Below are 20,723 nucleotides of genomic sequence, written 5' to 3' on the forward strand. Positions count from 1 at the left end.
CAACACACAACAGTTTTCTCTTCCCCTCCCCCCCTCCCTCTCTCTCTTTCTCTCTCTGACACTCGCACGCTCACACAGCCACACAGCCATACTGTAAACAAGCATCATCATACAGTAGATAACCATTATAACAGCAACACATCAAAATCATCATCAAATTATAACCAATTCATCAAATTATAGACAGAAATCTCACAAAGTCTTCGAGAAGGAAGTGGTGATGGTGGAGGTGTTCGAGGGGGAAGTGAGACACAATGTGTTTATCATCGGGACTTCTCTACATTCAGACCAAACACAATGTGGAGGATTGCACGCAAAGGGGCCAATGGGGACTTTCCTATAACACTCCACTGACCCTCTACAGGAAATATATCAGGCAGCTGGCTAACAGGACTTTGTCAACATACAAATATTAGGAGGCATGGACATTATGGATTAGTGATCAGTAGATGTATATCAGCGGCAAACTGAGACAGGACTTTGTCAACATACAAATATTAGGAGGCATGGAAATTATGGATTAGTGATCAGTAGATGTATATCAGCGGCAAACTGAGAAAGACACACAGGTAGAAAAGTAAGCAAACAAGTCAAGTCAGTTTATTTACAGAGCACATTTAAAAACAGCCAATGCCGACCAAAGTGCTGTACAACAACAACAACAACCTTTATTTATAAAGCACATTTAACACAATACAAATTGATCCAAAGTGCTGTACATAGTGCATAGCAGAACTACGCTATAAAACAACAAAGTCATCAGATAAGGCAAAACTACAACAAGTAGGAAAACGGTCCCAATAGACTGACTGATAGACAGACAGACATACAGACAGATAGACAAGACAGGCAGGAAGGCAGACAGACAGACAGAGTGTGTGTACTGTAACTACTGTGTCTGCGTACTTTCAGAAGAATGTGCTGCCTCGACATCAAAGAGAAGAGGAGGTCGATGCGACCCGTCTTCACAATCTTCTGGCTGTGTCTGCTGTTCAGCCTCATACCCCCGGGTAAGAGCGGAGCAGCAGATGGGCAGAGAGAGAGGGGTGGGGGGCGGGGAGAAAGAGAGACAATGAAGGAGTAAGAGGGAGATTGGGAGAGAGAGCGAAAGGTCGAGAGACCGAGGAAGATGGAGGGACAGGGAGAGAACACTACGGAGAGGGAGGGAGAACGTTGTGCGTTTGTTACTGTTTCGAAGCCCTGATCCCATCTAGTCTGACAATCCATCGCCTACTCTTTTCTTCGCTCTCTCTCTCTCTCTCTCTCTCTCTCTCTCTCTCTCTCTCTCTCTCTCTCTCTCTCTCCCCCCTCTCTCTCGCTCTGTCTCTCTCTCTGTCTCCCTCTCCCCCCATCCCCTCTCTCTCCAGGGACGGGGTATTTCCTGGGGGACAGCAAAGCAGTCCTGACCGCTTGCGGTGAGTACTGGACCCTACAGGACCACACCTTACTGCCCCTGCTGTTCCACATGACCGTGTGCGTTCACGTCCGCGTGGTCACCCCCGGGTCCTGGGTGGCCTTCTCCTACAGCTCCCCTCGGGCCCCCCACCCCGACCTGGGCCTGGAGGGGGACGCGGGGGCCCTGTACGGCTGGCTGCTGGGCGTCCGACACCGCTTCCCCATCGCCCTCTCACCCGCACAGTGGCACAGGGTGTGTCTGAGGAGGGATGTTTTGGGGGACCGCTTCAGTCTGAAGGTGAACAACTGACTTCCTGTTTTACAGAAACAGCCGCTGTAGGTTCACAGAACGTTATACTTTTGTGTCGGTTCCGTGTCAGTTGTGCTCACCTCTTTGTGTGCGTGCGTGTCTCTGTGTGTGTTCCTGCATCTGTGTGTCTGTGACTGTATGGAACGTCCCAGGTGAACAGCAGTCTGGTGGCTGAAAGGACGGTCATCGCTCAGGCCATTCCTCCCGGCGGCTCTCTCAGATTGGGCTGTCGCTCCAGGAACATGGTCACTGGGAACGTGATAGGCCAGCTAGAGCTGTATATGTTCCGAGTGTGGGCGGACCTTATGGACCACGAGCCCTGTGAGGACGGCTCTGTGATTGGCTGGGACTCACGGCTGTGGGGAGTGACCAGTGGGAAGGCGATGAAAAGGGATGTCGGTCTGCTGTGTGGTGGTGAGGACATACACACACACATATACATACACACACACACACACACACACACACACACGCACACACACACACACACACACACACATACACATACACATACATACATTCATACATACATACATACATACATACATACATACATACATACATACATACATACATACATACATATACACACACCCACAGATTTAGCATGGATTGCAACAACTCTAAATGACTAGAGATTCTAATGAAAATTGTATTTTCATTGATAAACTGCATGGCATTATAGTAACCAGTAGATGTTCAATGTACTAAGTCTGCCTTACTGTAATAGGGAGTTGTCTACAGTAGTTAGTAGATGCATGCTGTACATCAGTGTTACAGTAACACTGAGTTATCTAAAGTAGTTAGTAGATGCATGCTGTACATCAGTGTTACAGTTACACTGAGTTGTCTAAAGTAGCCATAGTTTGTAGATGCATGTTGTATGTAGCATGTTGCATGTTACCTTCTTTTGTTTGCTCCCTTAGACCACAGACGGGTGAGACGAGATGTTGGTGACAATCTGTCTGGTGTGTTTAAGTGTACATTAAGCATGTGTGCATCTCCTGTATGTGTGTGTAGTTGTTTGTGTGTATCTTCTACTTGTGTGTATGGTGGTGTGTCTGTGTCTCCTGCTTGTATGTGTGTGTCTGCTATGTATATGTTTGTGTGTGAGTCTTCTTTGTGTGTGTGTGTCTCTGCACATGTCTTCCTGTGTGAGAGTGTGTGAACACGAGCGCCCTCTACTGGGTGTCAGTGCAGTCCTGAGTAAATTACTTTTCCTTTTCAGCCAGTACTGTAGGGCAGGGAAGAGACTTGCCTCCAACCAGCACCATCACAACTGCGCCCTCAACTACGATAGATCCACCAACAGCCAGCATTCCATCAATAATAGCATTAACCAATCACAGTTCAGTTTATGACCCAACCAACACCAATTTCACACCAGCTTCTGCAACAGTCACTTCAACCCTGACAGCTAATGGAATCACAGAACTCATCACAGCTAGTCCTGAAGCCACACCCCCACCTGACTCAACCCTGCCCCCTAAGGCCAGCTCAGATAATCTCCTATCAACTGCTACGAAAACCACCCCCCCACCCACATCGCCAACCCTGCCCCCTATGTCCAGCTCAGCCAATCAGATCACAGCTAGCACTGAAACCTCACCGCCACCCACATCGTCAACCCTGCCCTCTACAACCAAGTCAGCCAATCAGATCTCAGCTAGCACTGAAACCCCACCCACATCGTCAACCCTGCCCCTTACAACCAAGTCAGCCAATCAGATCTCAGCTAGCACTGAAACCCCACCCCCTCCCGCATTGTCAACCCTGCCCCCTACAACCAGATCAGCCAATCATATCACAACTAGCACTGAAACCCCAACTACATTGTCAACCCTGCCCCCTACAACCAAGTCAGCCAATCAGATCACAGCTAGCACTGAAACCCCAACTACATTGTCAACCCTGCCCCCTACAACCAAGGCAGCCAATCAGATCTCAGCTAGCACTGAAACCCCACCCCCTCCCATATTGTCAACCCTGCCCCCTATGACCAGCTCAGCCAATAACATCTCAGCTAGCACTGAAACCCCGCTCCCACCAGTATTGTCAACCCTGCCCCCTACAACCAGGTCAGCCAATCAGATCTCAGCTAGCACTGAACCCCCACCCCCTCCCGTATTGTCAACCCTGCTCCCTATGACCAGCTCAGCCAATAACATCTCAGCTAGCCCTGAAACGACACCCCCACCAGTATCGTCAACCCTGCCCCCTACAACCAGATCAGCCAATCAGATCTCAGCTAGCACTGAAACCCCTCCCCCTCCAGTATCATCAACCCTGCCCCCTACGACCAGCTCAACCAATTATCTCTCAGCTAGCACTGAAACCCCACCCCCACCCACATCGTCAACCCTGCCCCCCACAACCAATTCAGCCACTTTTATTCAAAGTCCTTATTTCTCCACCACACCTCCAACATCGATAACAACAATGTCAACAGGTGAGCAGTGTTCCTCAAATTTTATGTTTGTGCCATGCATGTTAGTTTTGTTCATACATGTATGTGATGCCTGTCAATCTACAACAAAGCTACAATCATATAATGTGTACTGCAGAAGTCCCCTGCTCAGTTTTGATGCGTGTTTGTGACTTTGTACTGTTATTCAACCACAGAGTCTCCACTGGTGCACTGCAACCTCACACAGCTCTGCTCCAATCAGAGTGAGTAAACCCCCCCCCATTCAACCTATCAAAATGATTGATGCTGTTTTCCTCACAACTTCCTGTATTCACTCCACAGCAGCCTTCTATTGGGTGCTGATTGACGTCGAGGCCACAGGAGCCAATAAGAGCGAGGCAGACATCCTAAACTGGGTAGGGCTGGATGAATGCAATGGTGTGATCGGAGCAACAGCCCAAAGTGCCACCTGTTCTGTTTTACTGCTGCTATTCATCACCCATTACCCTGGGTCCTGAAACTGCCCCTCTGACATGCCCATGCCCTAGTCTCCTGCCTCCTACCCCTGAGCCTGCCTCTGCCCTTGCAACTGCCCCCTGCCCCTACCTCCTCACCCTCTCACCCAGGATTTCTCTCTCCAGGTGGCTGGTCTGTTTACAACCGGAGCCTGTGGGCTGGGCTCGGGGTCTGCCAACGCCAGCGTGACTCCTGGGTCCTCATCAGGAGAGAGTCTGCTGATGTGCCAGGGACACATGCAGGTTCAGAACTGCTTCATCATCCCCTGTCATGAACTGGCCTCAATCTAACATTCACTGTTCCACTGTCTTCTGAAATGTAAAGTTCAACAAAGGTTGACCCTGTTTTCTGACGCGCTCCCATCTGTTTCAGGGGATGGAGGTGACCTGTGACAAAAAACAAGACATAAGGTACTGTGTGTGCGTGTGCGTGCTGTGAATGTTTGCTCCAGAGGGATCATTGTGAGTTTTGTTTACTGTCTCACACCCTTCTGCTCTTGTCTGACTCTTCTCTGTGTGTGTGTGTGTGTGTGTGTGTGTGTGTGTGTGTGTGTGTGTGTGTGTGTGTGCGTGCAGGAGATCTAACTGCAGTGTGCTGCTGCAGCTCAGCCAGACGGTCTCTGTCTGCAGTGTGAAGGCAGCTCTGCAGAGGGGCGGGGCTGGGGTGCAGGTGACAGTCCTGGGGGAGGTGGAGAGAGTTGGTGAGGGGCGCTACACACACATTCACATTCACACCCGCATTCACACACACACACGCATGCACACATTCACATATACATTCACACACACACGTTCCCACGTATACACACTTGCACGCACACACACTCATTCACACACACGCACAAACACACACATTCACACATATGCACACATGCACACACAACCAAAGACGAACACACACAAACACTCCCGCACACACTCACACACAGGCACCGCACCCACACAAAAACAATACACACATACAGTATATGTGTCAGATATCAGGGAGTCAGGTTGCTGAGCATTTAGGGAATCAGGCTAGTAATCAGAAGGTTGCCGGTTCGATCCCAGGCTGTGAAAAATAATGTTGCGTCCTTGGGCAAGGCACTTCACCTTACTTGCCTCAGGGAGAATGTCCCTGTACTTACTGTAAGTCGCTCTGGATAAGAGCGTCTGCTAAAATGACTAAATGTAAATTTAATGTACACAATCATGCACACATCAGGTACCAAAACACACATTTGTATGCAGTACTGTAACCCAAACTCACCTGATAACACATTATCATAACAATCTAATAAGATCATTGCTTTCTCATTGCTGGAATGTTGTGTCAGGGCGTGGGTTGTGTATGGACACGGCGCCCTCTAACGGAGGGTTTGTGAAGTGCACCTCGTCCTCTCCTCTGGAAGACGTCTGTCAAACAGACACACACACCGACCTCACTTGGTAAGATGGGGAGGAGTGTGTTTGCAGTCTCAAATGTGTGCGTATACAGATTTATGTGTGTGTATGTGTCATGTTTATGTGTGTGTCTGTGATGCCTGTGTGTGTTTATCTCTCCAGCTCGCTACTCGACCCAGGATCTCGTCCAGAGCACTCATACGTACCGCCCAATCAGTCCTGCGAGCGTGAGTGCTGACTCACACACACACTGAGCATTAGCACCCTTCAGCATTTTTATCCGTGAGTATCCGTGAACTGTCGTTAACTGCGTCTGTGTCGGTGTGTGTGTGTTTGTCAATGTGTGTGTGTGTTTCAGGCAACATGGAACAACAAACCTGCAACTGTTCTTTTTTCTGCAACAACCCAAGTAAGCCTCCTGTCAGAGTTGTGTCTACAGAAGAGATCTCTCGGTTAACTGTGTTGTGACGTCCTCATGATAAACAGCCACTTCAGTGCTTAGTAACCGTACCATGAATGTCCTCCGTAGCCCTGTGTGAACTCTCCTCTCTCTCCCTCTATCATCTCCACCCAGGCGGCTTGTATGCCTTCAGCATCAACATCACCAGTCCCAACATCACGGCCAGTCACATAGAAACCATGGTAAGATATGTGTGTATTAGTTGTTTGTGGATGTTGTTCAGTTTTGTATTCCGTGTGTGTGTGTTGTGTATGTGTATGTGTGTGTGTGTGATCAGTACTGTTGTGAGTCATCCTGATCTCTGTCTTTGTCTTGCAGATGTCCAACCTCAATAAAGTCTCACCCTGCAACAACCTACCACTGTAAGACCACAACAACACACATTCAACCCTGTAACCCGGACACACACACACATCGAGCCCTGTAACCCAGACACACACACACACACACGTCTAACTCAGTTCCATCCTTCTGTTTCATCAGGTCGTTGTGTGAAGGATATTCTTTGGTTTCAAGGCTCTATCAGGTAGTAAACATGTCCAAGATGTTGAGTACATACAAACAGTCATGTTTAACATATGTATAATCCTTGAAGTTCTTGTTGATGACCAGTACAATTATTATAATAATTAATCGTGTTGTCTCTGCAGGCAGTTCACCTGGAGTGCCATGGAACAGACATTAGGTAGAACATTGTGTGTGTGTGTGTGTGTGTGTTCTTGTTATTGTGTAGGGTATGCATATTATATTTAAATTTTGGTTTTTCTCTGTTTACTTTACTCTCTTCTATTCTCTTCCCTTCTCTCTCACTTTCTCTCTCACTTTCTCTCTCTCTCTCTCTCTCTCTCTCTCTCTCTCTCTCTCTCTCTCTCTCTCTCTCTCTCTCTCTCTCTCTCTCTCTCTCTCTCTCTCACTTTCTCTCTCTCTCCCCCTCTCCCCCCCTCTCTCTCTCTCTCTCTCTCTCTCTCTCTCTCTCTCTCCCCCTCTCTCTCTCTCACACTCTCTGTCTCTCTCTCTCGCTCTCTCTGTCAGGTTGTACAGCTGTATGGTCTTGCTGCAGTTGTCTGAGCCTGTGCAGGATATATGTAGCTTTACTGACGTTATTAAGTCACTCCTCAACAACAACCCAAACATCATATACGATAGACCTGTGATGCGCATGGGTTAGTACATGCATCTGTGTTTGTATGTGTATGTTTGTATTGTGCAGACTGTGTGTGTGATCCTTTGTGTGTGTGTTCTCAGTGCTGTGTATGACTGTGTGTGTGTCTGTTCTCAGTGCTGTGTATGACTCGGTGTGTACGTGTTCTCAGTGCTGTGTATGACTCTGTGTGTGTGTGTGTTCTCAGTGCTGTGTATGACTGTGTGTGTGTGTTCTCAGTGCTGTGTATGACTCTCTGTGTGTGTGTGTGTGTGTTCTCAGTGCTGTGTGGCTCCCTTGGTGTACTGAATAGCAAACTGACCTGGGGCTACACCCCCCTCAGCTACGCTCAGATGTGCCAGTCACCCCCCCTGCTGCCCTGGTCAGTCTCTCTCACACACACACACACACACACACACACACACACACACACACAGCACACACATGCACACGCACACAGAAACACACAATACACACTCTACAGTAGGTATATTAACCCGTGACCTTGACTGTCTGAAAGCACAGGGCTGATGCAACAGCAGAGCTGTGTTGGGTGTGACTGGGCTGGCTAGTGTTGTGTTACTCTTCCAGCTAACAGGGCTGGGCTCAAACAGCCTTTGTGTTAAAAACAAATTTTCATGCTGGAGGTCATTGTGTATCTCTGTTGTTCTCTCCACAGTCAAAAAGGAGAGACTCTTGCTATGCTCCTGACGGACAGCTGCCTTGGCCCTCCCCCTGATCCTGTCTCAGCCAATCCCAGCCCACAGCCCACATTCACCAAGCCTAATTCTGAGAATGCTACAACTAGCAAGAATGCAGACAGGACCAGCATATCTCCCATGGAGATCACCCCCCTGAAACCAGCTAACACAACACAGCAACCTGCTACGCACACTGAGGCATCAAAGCTCAACACAACACAGTTGCCCACTGCTTCCGCCAGCATGACTACAAGCACCAACTCTCCATTCCAATTAAACACAACAGGTTATAGATCAACTTCTCCCCCTGACAACACAGCAAGTACCCCTGACAACACAACAACTACCCCTGACAACACAAGTACTACCCCTGGCAACACAACAGCTACCCGTAACAACACAACAACCGCCCCTCGCAACACAACACTACAACTACACAGCACAACTTCTACCCCTGACATCACAACGCCTACCCCTGGAAACACAACACTACAACTACACAGCACAACTTCTACCCCTGACATCACAACGCCTACCACAACATTTCACAACACAACAACCACCCCAGACAAAACAACAGTAAACAACACAGCAACGACCCCTGACAACACAACACCTCATGAAACAAATTCTACACCTGACAACACAACAGCTACCCCCAACAACACAACAACTACCCCTGACAACTCAACACTCTCAAGCACAAATTCTACCCCTGACATCATAACCTCCACTGCTGGCAATACAACAATTACCCCTAGCAACACAACCTTGCCCAACACAACTTTTACACCTGACAACACTTCAACCACCCTTTACAACACAACTATCCCTGACAACACAACACTACACTTCACAACCACTACCCCGGACAACACAACACATGACAATATAACTTCGACCCCTGGTAACACAACAACCACCCCTGACAATTCAACACTTTCAAGCACAACTTCTACCACTGATAACATAACTTGGACTCCTGGCAACACAACAATCACCCCTAGCAACATAATACAGCAAAACACAACTACCCCTGGAAATACAACAATTACCCCAGGCAACACAACAGCTAGCTCTGACAACACAACAGCTACCCCAGGCAACACAACAATTACCCCAAACAACTCAACAGCTAGCCCTGGCAACGTAACAATTATCCCAGGAAACACAACAGCTAGCCCTGACAACACAACAGCTACCCCAGGCAACACAACAATTACCCCAAACAACTCAACAGCCAACCCTGGCAACACAACAGCTACCCCAGGCAACACAACAATTAACCCAAACAACTCAACAGCTAGCCCTGGCAACGCAACAATTATCCCAGGCAACACAACAGCTAACCCTGACAACACAACAGCTACCCCAGGCAACGCAACAATTATCCAAGGAAACACAACAGCTAGCCCTGACAACACATCAGTTCCCCCAGGCAACACAACAATTACCCCAAACAACTCAACAGCTAGCCCTGGCAATGTAACAATTATCCCAGGAAACACAACAGCTAGCCCTGACAACACAACAGCTACCTCAGGCAACACAACAATTACCCCAAACAACTCAACAGCCAACCCTGGCAACACAACAGCTACCCCAGGCAACACAACAATTACCCCAAACAACTCAACAGCTAGCCCTGGCAACGCAACAATTATCCCAGGCAACACAACAGCTAACCCTGACAACACAACAGCTACCCCTGGCAACGCAACAATTATCCAAGGAAACACAACAGCTAGCCCTGACAACACATCAGTTACCCCAGGCAACACAACAATTACCCCAAACAACTCAACAGCTAGCCCTGGCAACGTAACAATTATCCCAGGAAACACAACAGCTAGCCCTGACAACACAACAGCTACCCCAGGCAACACAACAATTACCCCAGACAACTCAACAGCTAGCCCTGGCAACGCAACAGCTACCCCAGGCAACACAACAATTACCCCAGACAACTCAACAGCTAGCCCTGGCAACGCAACAATTATCCCAGGAAACACAACAGCTAGCCCTGACAACACAACAGCTACTCCAGGCAACAAAACAATTACCCCAAAAAACTCAACAGCTAGCCCTGGCAACATAACAATTATCTCAGGAAACACAACGGCTAGCCCTGACAACACAACAACTACCCCTGGCAACGCAACAGCTACCCCAGGCAACACAACAATTACCCCAGACAACTCAACAGCTAGCCCTGGCAACGCAACAATTATCCCAGGAAACACAACAGCTAGCCCTGACAACACAACAGCTACTCCAGGCAACAAAACAATTAGCCCAAAAAACTCAACAGCTAGCCCTGGCAACATAACAATTATCTCAGGAAACACAACGGCTAGCTCTGACAACACAACAACTACCCCTGGCACCACAACAGCTACCCCAGGCAACACAACAATTACCCCAAACAACTCAACAGCTAGCCCTGGCAACGCAACAATTATCCCAGGCAACACAACAACTAGCCCTGACAACACAACAGCTACCCCAGGCAACGCAACAATTATCCAAGGAAACTCAACAGCTAGCCCTGGCAACGCAACAATTATCCGAGGCAACACAACAGCTAGCCCTGACAACACAACAGCTACCCCAGGCAACACAACAATTACCCCAAACAACTCAACAGCTAGCCCTGACAACACAACAGCTACCCCAGGCAACACAACAGCTAGCCCTGACAACATAACAGCTACCCCAGGCAACACAACAAATGCCCCTGGCAAAACAACAACTAGCCCTGGCAACACAACAGCGACCCCAGGCAACACAACAATTACCCCAAACAACTCAACAACTAGCCTTGGTAACACAACAACTAGCCCTGGCAATACAACAGCTACCTCTGGCAACACAACAATTACCCCTGTTAACACAACACTACACAACACAACTTCTATGCCTGACAACACAACCGGATACACCACAAAAGGTCCTGACAACAGAACAGACAACACAACAATTCCCAATAGTGCATCATTTTACAACACAACATTTTACCCCAGTAGTGCAACCGTAAACTACACAACTGATACCCCTGGCAATACCACTGTTAATGGAAACCACACCCCCACCACCATATCTGTGTCTGACAACAGCTCAGTCACAACAACCGCCCAAACCAGCCAAAACACAACGACAGTGACCGCTGATGTCCCCATCTCCAACCCCAACACAACAGCTGACTTTAACTCCAGCATCAACACAACCACAGTCGCCCCTTCATCTACTATTTACAACCCTATCAGGCCCACAGACGCTGACATCAGCCCCAACGCAACCACTGCTGTCCCGATCATTAACCCGAACACAACCAGAGAACCTCTCCAAACAACTCCGTCCAAAAATGTCTCGGAACCAACCAGAACCTCAACCACACCCAAGACAGCCATAATCCTTCCCACCACAGCCACACCTCCGCCCACTACAGTAACAACTGCAACCAGTACAACCAAGACTCCCCCCACTATTGTCACAGCTCCACCCACCACCGTCTCAGCCACACCCACTACAGCCACAGCCCCGCCCACCTCGGGCGGTACAGCGCAGGAACAGGAAGCAGACCAGCTGTCTCAGATGACTCAGGGCCAGCTCAACTCCTCCCAGGTCAGAGCACACCACTTACTACAGATTTAGATTATTTATTATAGATTTAGATTATTTATTATAGGTTTAGATTATGTATTAATGGTTTAGATAGGCCACTAGGTGATGTCAAGAGGAGCAGGACCAAATAATTCCAATGTACCTGAACCTGTACTTGTTACAAATGGTAATAAACTTGAAACACATTGTCACCACCTCCTCCTTTGTCATGGGTAACCAGAGGACTGAAAGCTGTTGGCTGTTAAAACCGTGACCCTACTGAGCTGTGTGTGGGGTCAGAGTACTGTGAGCTGTGTGTGGGGTCAGAGTAACTGTGAGCTGTCTTTGATGACTGCAGGTGGAGCTGGTGGTGAGCAGGCTAGAGCAGCTTCTGCAGGGTCCTAGTGTCTCCAAGTCGGTGGGACAGAAGGCCCTCACAGTCATCAGCAACCTGATGGTTGCCGACCCCACAGCCATTTCAGCTTCTGCTAACAGGTTAACATGATCGTCTTGAAAACGCACACCTGTGTGCACACTCGAACACGCACACTGAAACACATCCCCACACACTTGAACTCACACAGTTACACAATTGAACACACTCGCACACACATTCTCGATCCCTTTCCCCAGGTTGGTAAAAGCTGTGGACAGTCTTGGGCTGAAGCTGGACTTTGAAGGGAACAGCGGGGTCCTGTCGACTGCCTCTCTGGCTCTAGCTGTCACCAGAGTGGATGGGACCAGCTTCCAGGGAGCCTCCTTTAGCATCTCCAGTCCTAATAGCCTGCAGGTAACACTGCACCAGCATCACACATCACCTTTATACTTGCCCTCCTTGATACCACATGCTCTTTGCTTGTTGAGTGCAAGCATGTGTGGTCATCATCAGTGGTGTCTTGCCCCTGATCTTGGGATGTTTGTGTGTCCTCCAGGTGAGCGCGGGTGGGCGGTCCAAGAGGTCTGTGTCTCCTATGGGATCTGTGTCTCTGCCCTCCTCCCTGACTGAAGGCCTGAGTCCTCAGGAACAGCTGCTGGCCAACAGAGTCCAGTTCACATTCTACCAGAATGCCAATCTCTTCCAGGTATCTGCTCTCTCTCTCTCTCTCTCTCTCTCTCTCTCTCTCTCTCTCTCTCTCTCTCTCTCTCTCTCTCTCTCTCTCTCTCTCTCTCTCTCTCTGTGTCCTCTCTCCCTATAACCTCTCCCCTCTCTCTTTCTCCTCTCTCTCTCTTTCTCTCCTATCCTCTTCCTCTCCCTCTCTCTGCCTTTCGTTTTCTATCAAGGTGTCTTAGAGAATTAGTAAACAGTTAGACTCCTCTCTCCCCCTCTTCCGTGCGTAGGACAGAGGTCTGGGCAAGCGGAAGGTCATCAGTCCTGTTCTGGGCTCCAGTGTGGCCAACCTGTCAATCAGTGGACTGAGAGAAAACATCAAGTTCACCCTGAGAAACACCGACCCCCCTGTGAGTTGCCTGTGTGTGTGTGTGAGAGAGAGAGAGAGTGTGTGTGTGAATGAGTGTGTGCATGTGTATATGTGTGTGTATGTGTGTGTGTCTGTGCATGTGTGTGCATATGTATATATGTGTGTGTGTGTACGTGTGTGAGTGTGTGAGTGTGTACTGTATGTGTGTGTGTGTTTCTGAGGCTGATGTCTGATGTGCTGACTTCCTCTTTCTTCAGGGAAACTTCACGGCTTCCTGTGTGTTCTGGGACTTCACTCTGAATGGTGCGTGAGCAGGAAGTCACTACATGTCACTTCCTGTCCTCCTGGTTGAGCCAGCTTTGTTGTCATGGTGACATTGTCCATGTTGTGCTCAGACTTTGCAGGGGGATGGAACTCTACTGGCTGCTCTCTGGTCAACACCACAGACGAAGACACCACCTGTAGTTGCAATCACCTCACCTCCTTTGCTATACTGCTGGTCAGTGTTCACTCACGAGTGTGAACCTGCGTGTGTGTCGTTTGTCCTGCGTGCTTTCATACAGGCATTCATTTGTGTGTGTGTATGTGTGTGTGAATGTTTGTGTGTGTGTGTGTGGTACCTCTGTACAGGACCTGTCTCAACACACGGACCAGGGTGTCAGGGACAAGCAGCAGGCTCTCATCCTAACCTTCATCACCTACATCGGCTGTGGCCTCTCAGCCATCTTCCTGTCCGTCACCCTGCTGACCTACCTCTCCTTCCAGTAAGGCTGCTCGTCTCTCTCTCTCTCTCTCTCTCTCTCTCTCTCTCTCTCTCTCTCTCCTCTATCTCTATCTCTATCTCTATCTCTATCTCTATCTCTATCTCTCATTCTTCTATTCCTACTCTTCTTTCTTTTATTCTGTATTAGTTTTTCCTCTCTCCCTTTGTCATGTCGACAACATCTCCATCTTCCTCACAGGAAGTTGCGTCGCGACACCCCCTCCAAGATCCTGATCCAGCTGTGTCTGTCCCTCCTCCTGCTCAACCTGCTCTTCCTATTGGACGGCTGGCTCGCCCTCTACCCCGCCACGGGCCTGTGCACCAGCACTGCCTTCTTCCTGCACTACTTCCTGTTGACTTCGTTCACCTGGACGGGGCTGGAGGCGCTCCACATGTACCTGAGCGTCGTGAGGGTGTTCACGCCCTACCTCAGCAGATACATGCTCAAGCTCTCCCTGCTGGGCTGGGGTGAGGACGGCTGGGAAAACTACAAATCCCACAACTGTGCACTCTTTTTCACGGACTTTTTCACATACTTTTTGATGCGAGTCTGTTTTTTTGTGTGTTTTTTTTTCTATATCCAGGACTCCCCCTTGTGGTAGTTGTCGTGGTGATAGCGGTGGACAAGGACAATTATGGTATAGTGACATATGGAAAATACACAGACGGCTCAACGGATGACTTGTGAGTTTTGGCGCTGCAACATTGCTTCTGTCAGCAGGGTTCTCACAGTAGAGTGGCTTAGGATGGTAACCATCTCTGTGTGTGTGTGTCTGTGTGCGTGTGTGTCTGCGTGTGCATTTGTATGCGTGTGTGTGTCTCTCTCCCAGCTGCTGGATCCGGAACACCCTAGTGTTCTACGTGGGTGTGGTGGCCTACTTCCTGTTGGTGTTTGTGCTGAGCGTGGTGGTGTTCATCGTTGTGATGGTGCAGCTGGCACGGGTCAAGAAGCAGAACCCCCAGAACGTGGCACCCAACAGGGGCCTGATGTCCGACCTGCGCAGCATCGCCGGCCTCATCATCCTGCTGGGCCTCACCTGGGGCTTTGCTCTGTTCGCCTGGGGAGACCTCTACCTGCCCTTCATCTACCTCTTCACCATCTTCAACTCCTTGCAGGGTGAGACGCACACACACGCGGGCGCACACACATGCTGTATTTACTGTGCTGGTGCCAGTAACCTAACAACGTTCTCTCTCTCACTCTCACTCTCTCTCTCTTTCTCTGTCTCTCTCACTCTCTCTCTCTGTAGGCTTCTTTATCTTTGTGTTCCACTGTGCTGTGAAGGACAGTGTTCGGAAGCAGTGGAGAACTTTCCTCTGCTGTGGGAGGCTGCGATTGGCTGAGAACTCAGGTGTGAACTGTTTCACTGACAGGCAGACAGATAGACACACAGTGAGACAGGCAGACAGACAGTCGGTTAGACACTCCAGTAATAACACCCTCTCTCCTCCACAGACTGGAGTCGCACAGCAACCCACCGCGTCAAGCAGCAGTCTGTAACCTCGGCAACCAACGTTCCTCTAAACTCCCCCTCTCAAAGCCCCTCCCTCATTAGTGATGCGACCACCAATGGCAGTGGTGTGTTTTACATATTTATTTCACCCTTTATTCATGTCAAAAATAACTAGGTTCACAAAATATGATCTAAACACTGGTGTGTGTGTGTGTTGTTGTGTGCGTGTGTGCACGGTTTGTTTTTGCAGACAGTGGGATCTCTGAGACTTCCAACAGAGACGTTATTCTGAACAACATCCAAACGCAGGGCCAGTCCACACCATCAGGCGGCACCTACAGTAGCGCCCGCTGGATGTGAATATGCACTAATGAGTGACAGCTGGTCCTGTAGAAATATGACAACACTACCATACCGCCTTACAGTTGCCTGGCTTACATGGGCACAATGCTTAGAATGTGATGGTGTTGATCCCCACACATCTGTTTCTGTCTCTATTGATCATAGAAGATGTATATTCAGCAACAGATGCCCTTCTTAAAGTGACAGCATCTAAAAAAGATTCTGTGAAAGTGACATTTTTTGGATTGAAAAACACAGAAAGTTAAAGGACAAACGATCAAGAATAGTTGGATAGTTAGATTATAGTTTTATACTCCTAAAAGATATGGACTGCACACTGATAGCTGGGATAAAAATGTACACTGTTTATGTCAGGACCCACACAACCAGTGCCGACAGTTTTGTCCTGAGAGAAAATATAAGTATTATTTAACAAATCAGCCATGATGTACATTTGTGTACATTTACCAATGTACAGAATGTTATATACATATATCTAGATATTTAAATATAGTTTCAAGTACTTGTATAATAAAAGGATTGTACAAAGTTTTGCAATGTTATGTATATAATCAAGTTGTTAAGAAATCCTGAGGACTGGATTGTCGCCTAACACACGGAGAGTCTAAAAACAGCTTGTGCAAAAACCTGTCAAACTTGTTTCAGTGAGTGGTTCGGGAATGAGCTTCTAAATCACGCCTCTGGGTAAAGCTTCAATGCCTCTTCCCATCTCATAACCTTCAGCAAGGTACCCCACACCCACTCTCACATTACCCAAACCCTTGCAGACAGAGAAGCGATGGATGGCTGTTGACAGGTTGTTTAACTAGCAGCCCCCCCCCCAAAAAAAAAAATACTAGTGGATATCAAAAAACAAGTTTGACACCCTGAAACTGTAATTGAAGTTCACACGCTTGATGAGAAAATATTGGCTCTTACAGTCATATTGTATTCAGGACAGAGGAGAGGGTTGTGGAAATATTTTGAGGCTCAATGGGTTTCCCATGCTATCCAGCAGGTGTCAGTGTTCACCCATGTATCATCAACAGCTCCTCATTGTGGGGTCCTAAGAGGATTTTAAGTAGCACAACAGGGGGTCCACAATTATAGCCACATTTCAGTTAGAGTTTCAGTTGGCGTTTCAGTTGGAGTTTCAGTTAAACATTCTAATGTGTTGTTCAGCACATTCAAGTAAAGCCCCTTGATTACAAATTGTACAGCTCACTGAGAAGGTCAGAGGTCGTATTATACATACTTTCACGGAAAGGTTTTTTGCCGGAAATAATACCTGTTTACCTGAGTTTTGAGAATCCTAATCTTCTTACTTCAACTACAGCGACGTCAATAGCTAGCGTTAAACACGTTTTTTCGCTGTCTCACTAGAGTTGAATGAAGCTGGTTATTGGCTGGAAAATAACCTCCTGAGATTCTATCCACCTCTGACACCAATCCAAACCGGATTCAAAGGACAGATTGTCAAGCATGAGAAAAAAAACAACCTTGATGTCAACTTTTCCACCTCAGCAAGCTGTGCATTCCCAGGAGACTTCCACGGTCACTGTCTCCGTCTTAAAAGAAAATAATACAGATTACGTTTTCCTCCAAAGCTCATTAACAGGGGATTGATCTACTAACCCTGCTTTGACAGAGGGTTATTCTCTCAGGACTATGTTATCATTGGACGTCAATAATTCAGCTTGAAGGGGGGGCTCTGGTGTTTTCCCAGGGTGTGTTTGGTTTGGTGATCACATTTACAGGGCCTCACCAGCATCCCTTGACTATTCAACATCCTATATGTTAAAAAGAATGCCTTTGTGTAGCCAATGGTAACTGTCCTACTTTTTAAGCTTTCTATTTCAGTTGGATAGTCGGAGACATGAACGCTTCATAGTAATATTCATGAGTGCAGGAATCATGACTTTATAGCAGTACAGCCAATGTCTTGAACAAGACTACTGGTAATTTTTGAGCAATTCTTTTTTTTTTTACTTCAGCCAGAAATAAATAATTTTGGATTCAGGTCTGTAAGTGTTTCTCAAATCGTCACCTCTTTCATATGAGGCTGTAGCTGACATGCAGTGTGCAAAATGGTTACAAAAAAACTGGTGTTGAACAGTACATCTTATAATCATACAATTGACCATAATGCCAGTCAGTTGCCCTCTTTTTCCTTCTCATGTGACCGAACAGTCTCATGACCTTGACAGCATACTCAGTCTTCACCATGGACTTCTGTTCCTTCACATTTGACCTGATCGATCTCTACAGGGCTTTGAGGAAAGGTGAACTCGGGTAACGCTTCTGTGATTAACCGCCTGAAGGATGTGCCAAAGACACCAGCACCATCAGAGTGATCCCAACCCGCTTCTCCAGAGCCACAGCCCAGCTTAGATCCTGATCCAGATGTGTCACCTGTCATCTGGATCTCAGCTCCGTAACCGAGGCCAGGTGGGTGTGTGGCCTCTGTTTGAAACCTCCTCAGGCTCACAATAGACAGCCTTCAACTGAGGCTTCACATGAAAGACTCTAAACCCAGCTTGAACCTCTTCCGCAGCACTTTTAGCTTCTTATCCAAGGGGGGAGACCTTTGTTACCTCCACCGACACCAGACAATATCTCTCACAGCTCGTGCGAGACGGCCTCCCCGAGGAAAGATTCTCGTGAAAAAATCGGAATTGTGTGTGAGCATTCCTCTCCTTGTCAGGGGTCGTTCAGGATCCCCGTTCATCTGCAGCCGGATCTCTGCTTTCACTACAACACTCTCTCCCCTTCGGGCGCCTCCAGGGCCCTTGACAGAAAGACCTAATCATCAATGATTGTTTCTTTCTTTGCCAAGCAGCTTAGCTGTGTCTCCTGCTTCCCAGGCTGTGCTCAGCGTGACTCCGCCCCTGGTGGAGGTGTGGAGACGAAGGTCCAGAGGGAGCCATTACCGAGCAGCACTGTGCCTTCCTGCGTGTCACCCCCAGGGCTGGAGGGCACTTCTAATGAGAAGGAGCTCACATCGCACAGCCCATGAACACACGCTTGGTTAGCTTCAGCAGGGTGTTGACCTAACTCAGACTCAGGGCACTGTGGTTACCCAGGAGTCGCAAACAACAGGGCTTCTTTACAGACATGTCCAAATGCTTTGTGTTTCACAATGCAGCTTGATTGGAAAGCATTTGCGAAGGTAGCCAAGCCTCCTGGAAAGATTTGAAACTGTCATTGAAAGTATTGGTTGGAAAAAGACTGGTCCAAAGAGGGAATGCAATCAGTGACTCAATAATGCAACAGTGTACATGTGTGTACTGTGTAGCATGTAGCCTATATGTGATGCTGCCTGTCTTTGGCAATTTGTCACCCCAGCTCTGGTGATTATATTGTGCACAGAATATGTGGCATCAGCAGAATGCTTGTTGATGTTCTGCTGGCTGTGGGCAGGGACAGTGTCCTCATGGAGTCATTAGATCAATGAACCAAATGTTGGAATCAAATGTTTGTTGAGATGAAATCGAGCCTTTAAAAAAATCCACCGACTCAGCACAATGTTTACTGTTTTGATGGAGAAATAATGTTCATCCACAAGAATATTCTCAGATTTGACCGATGATTAAAAAAAAATGAACTGACAGCATTCTGTCCAGGATTTCAGTCAGAATCTAATCAAGAACAGACCTACATATTCAACAACTTTTTAGAACTATCTTTAAATGAAGCAAAGCAATGTTTTCCTTCAGTATTCTTAAACCACAATACTTAAGTACATTCTTGGCATGTTACACAAGTACACCAGAAAACAAAATCTCCAGATTTGTGTAAATTGTGCCACAGAAACCCAATTCACCCATGTCACAGTTTCAGGATTGTATTAATAACACCAATAATGGCCTAATGATTTTTGCTGTACATGAACTGAGAAATTGAAACAATATTTTTTTGTATGCACCTGTTCAAGAAGCAGGTTCCTTTCTAAAAAGCAATCACAAATAAACTCCAATGTTTGCATCAATCCTACACCAGATGTGTCCCAGATTGTGAGAGAGCATCGCAAAAGAAACTGTGCCAGTTCCCTCGTTTGTTGACAATCTTTCTTCGGGAAAGGTAGCCCAAAGTAGAGTGGGTAGAGTGGCTGTATTGTTCTGAAATATTATTCATGTATTCTTATGCAGGGAAAAGCAATGTGAGCAATCAGGACAAAATGCACAGTGCTTATACAGTACTCAACTTCAAGAATCTGAATCTTTTTCCCCTGTCAATGGTTTAACAACCACAGCACCATACTGTGTGCACTCATTATTGAGTCAGTTTGGGATTTGTAAGATGTGGGCTTGGAAATTCTTCAAACTTTGATCAGAAAACTGTGAAAAAAAGTATTTTTTAGAGTGATTGGAAATGGTTCAAATATTCAAGAGCTGTCATCAAAACGTAAACTCGTCAAACAAATTCAGATTTTTTCTGACAAACGCGAACTTTGGTTTGAGGCAACAAAAAATTAATTCTGCTCAGCGCTAAGCTGTCAGTAGTGTCAGACAGAGGCGGTGTGGGCGATCCACTCATGGCACACTGATAAAGACATATTTGAATTGCAGATATTGGAGGAGAATCAGTCGACAGCAAGGCTGTTTGATTGCGTGGCAGCGCATTGATCAGGTTGGGAGATCTATGGCCTTGGAGGGCAAGCTGACACTGCTGGTTCCAAGCAGTTGCCCTGAAATCCTCTTCTTCATTTAACCAGACATGGCGCCTCTCTAAGCAGGCGCAGCGTGGCTTCTCGCAGAAACACTTTAAAGGTCATATTGTGGCCCGTCAGACAGGCACTGTTGCGAAACAGAAATAACAAATCTAGGCCAAC

General features: G+C 47.6%; 1 protein-coding gene across 3 annotated transcripts in view; it reads left to right on the plus strand.

Annotated features, from left to right (window-relative positions):
* The window catches only part of adgrg2a (adhesion G protein-coupled receptor G2a), a 20,989-nt gene extending 1,215 nt beyond the window's left edge, over positions 1–19,774 (plus strand). The window contains exons 2-35 of one of the 3 annotated variants that reach the window (XM_062479343.1): positions 913–1,010; positions 1,368–1,693; positions 1,858–2,119; positions 2,632–2,673; positions 2,934–4,154; positions 4,328–4,375; positions 4,455–4,528; positions 4,754–4,870; positions 5,001–5,038; positions 5,204–5,328; positions 5,944–6,055; positions 6,173–6,237; positions 6,369–6,419; positions 6,585–6,652; positions 6,789–6,832; positions 6,954–6,996; positions 7,121–7,155; positions 7,503–7,633; positions 7,894–7,993; positions 8,291–8,801; positions 8,835–11,936; positions 12,274–12,410; positions 12,549–12,705; positions 12,848–12,997; positions 13,254–13,373; positions 13,591–13,636; positions 13,729–13,832; positions 13,964–14,097; positions 14,296–14,564; positions 14,681–14,780; positions 14,927–15,213; positions 15,347–15,448; positions 15,553–15,675; positions 15,801–19,774. In XM_062479343.1, coding sequence (XP_062335327.1) covers positions 913–1,010; positions 1,368–1,693; positions 1,858–2,119; positions 2,632–2,673; positions 2,934–4,154; positions 4,328–4,375; positions 4,455–4,528; positions 4,754–4,870; positions 5,001–5,038; positions 5,204–5,328; positions 5,944–6,055; positions 6,173–6,237; positions 6,369–6,419; positions 6,585–6,652; positions 6,789–6,832; positions 6,954–6,996; positions 7,121–7,155; positions 7,503–7,633; positions 7,894–7,993; positions 8,291–8,801; positions 8,835–11,936; positions 12,274–12,410; positions 12,549–12,705; positions 12,848–12,997; positions 13,254–13,373; positions 13,591–13,636; positions 13,729–13,832; positions 13,964–14,097; positions 14,296–14,564; positions 14,681–14,780; positions 14,927–15,213; positions 15,347–15,448; positions 15,553–15,675; positions 15,801–15,910 — 8,452 coding nt within the window. In that variant the 3' untranslated portion in view covers positions 15,911–19,774. Of the gene's footprint in view, positions 1–912; positions 1,011–1,367; positions 1,694–1,857; positions 2,120–2,631; positions 2,674–2,933; positions 4,155–4,327; positions 4,376–4,454; positions 4,529–4,753; positions 4,871–5,000; positions 5,039–5,203; positions 5,329–5,943; positions 6,056–6,172; positions 6,238–6,368; positions 6,420–6,584; positions 6,653–6,788; positions 6,833–6,953; positions 6,997–7,120; positions 7,156–7,502; positions 7,634–7,893; positions 7,994–8,290; positions 11,937–12,273; positions 12,411–12,548; positions 12,706–12,847; positions 12,998–13,253; positions 13,374–13,590; positions 13,637–13,728; positions 13,833–13,963; positions 14,098–14,295; positions 14,565–14,680; positions 14,781–14,926; positions 15,214–15,346; positions 15,449–15,552; positions 15,676–15,800 lie in introns of all 3 variants that reach the window. The other 2 variants (XM_062479341.1, XM_062479342.1) reach the window with 2 other exon arrangements.
* The last annotated feature ends 949 nt before the right edge of the window (positions 19,775–20,723 follow it).

This window comes from Osmerus eperlanus, chromosome 15 (genome assembly GCF_963692335.1).
Source record: "Osmerus eperlanus chromosome 15, fOsmEpe2.1, whole genome shotgun sequence".
NCBI classification, from domain to species: domain Eukaryota; kingdom Metazoa; phylum Chordata; class Actinopteri; order Osmeriformes; family Osmeridae; genus Osmerus; species Osmerus eperlanus.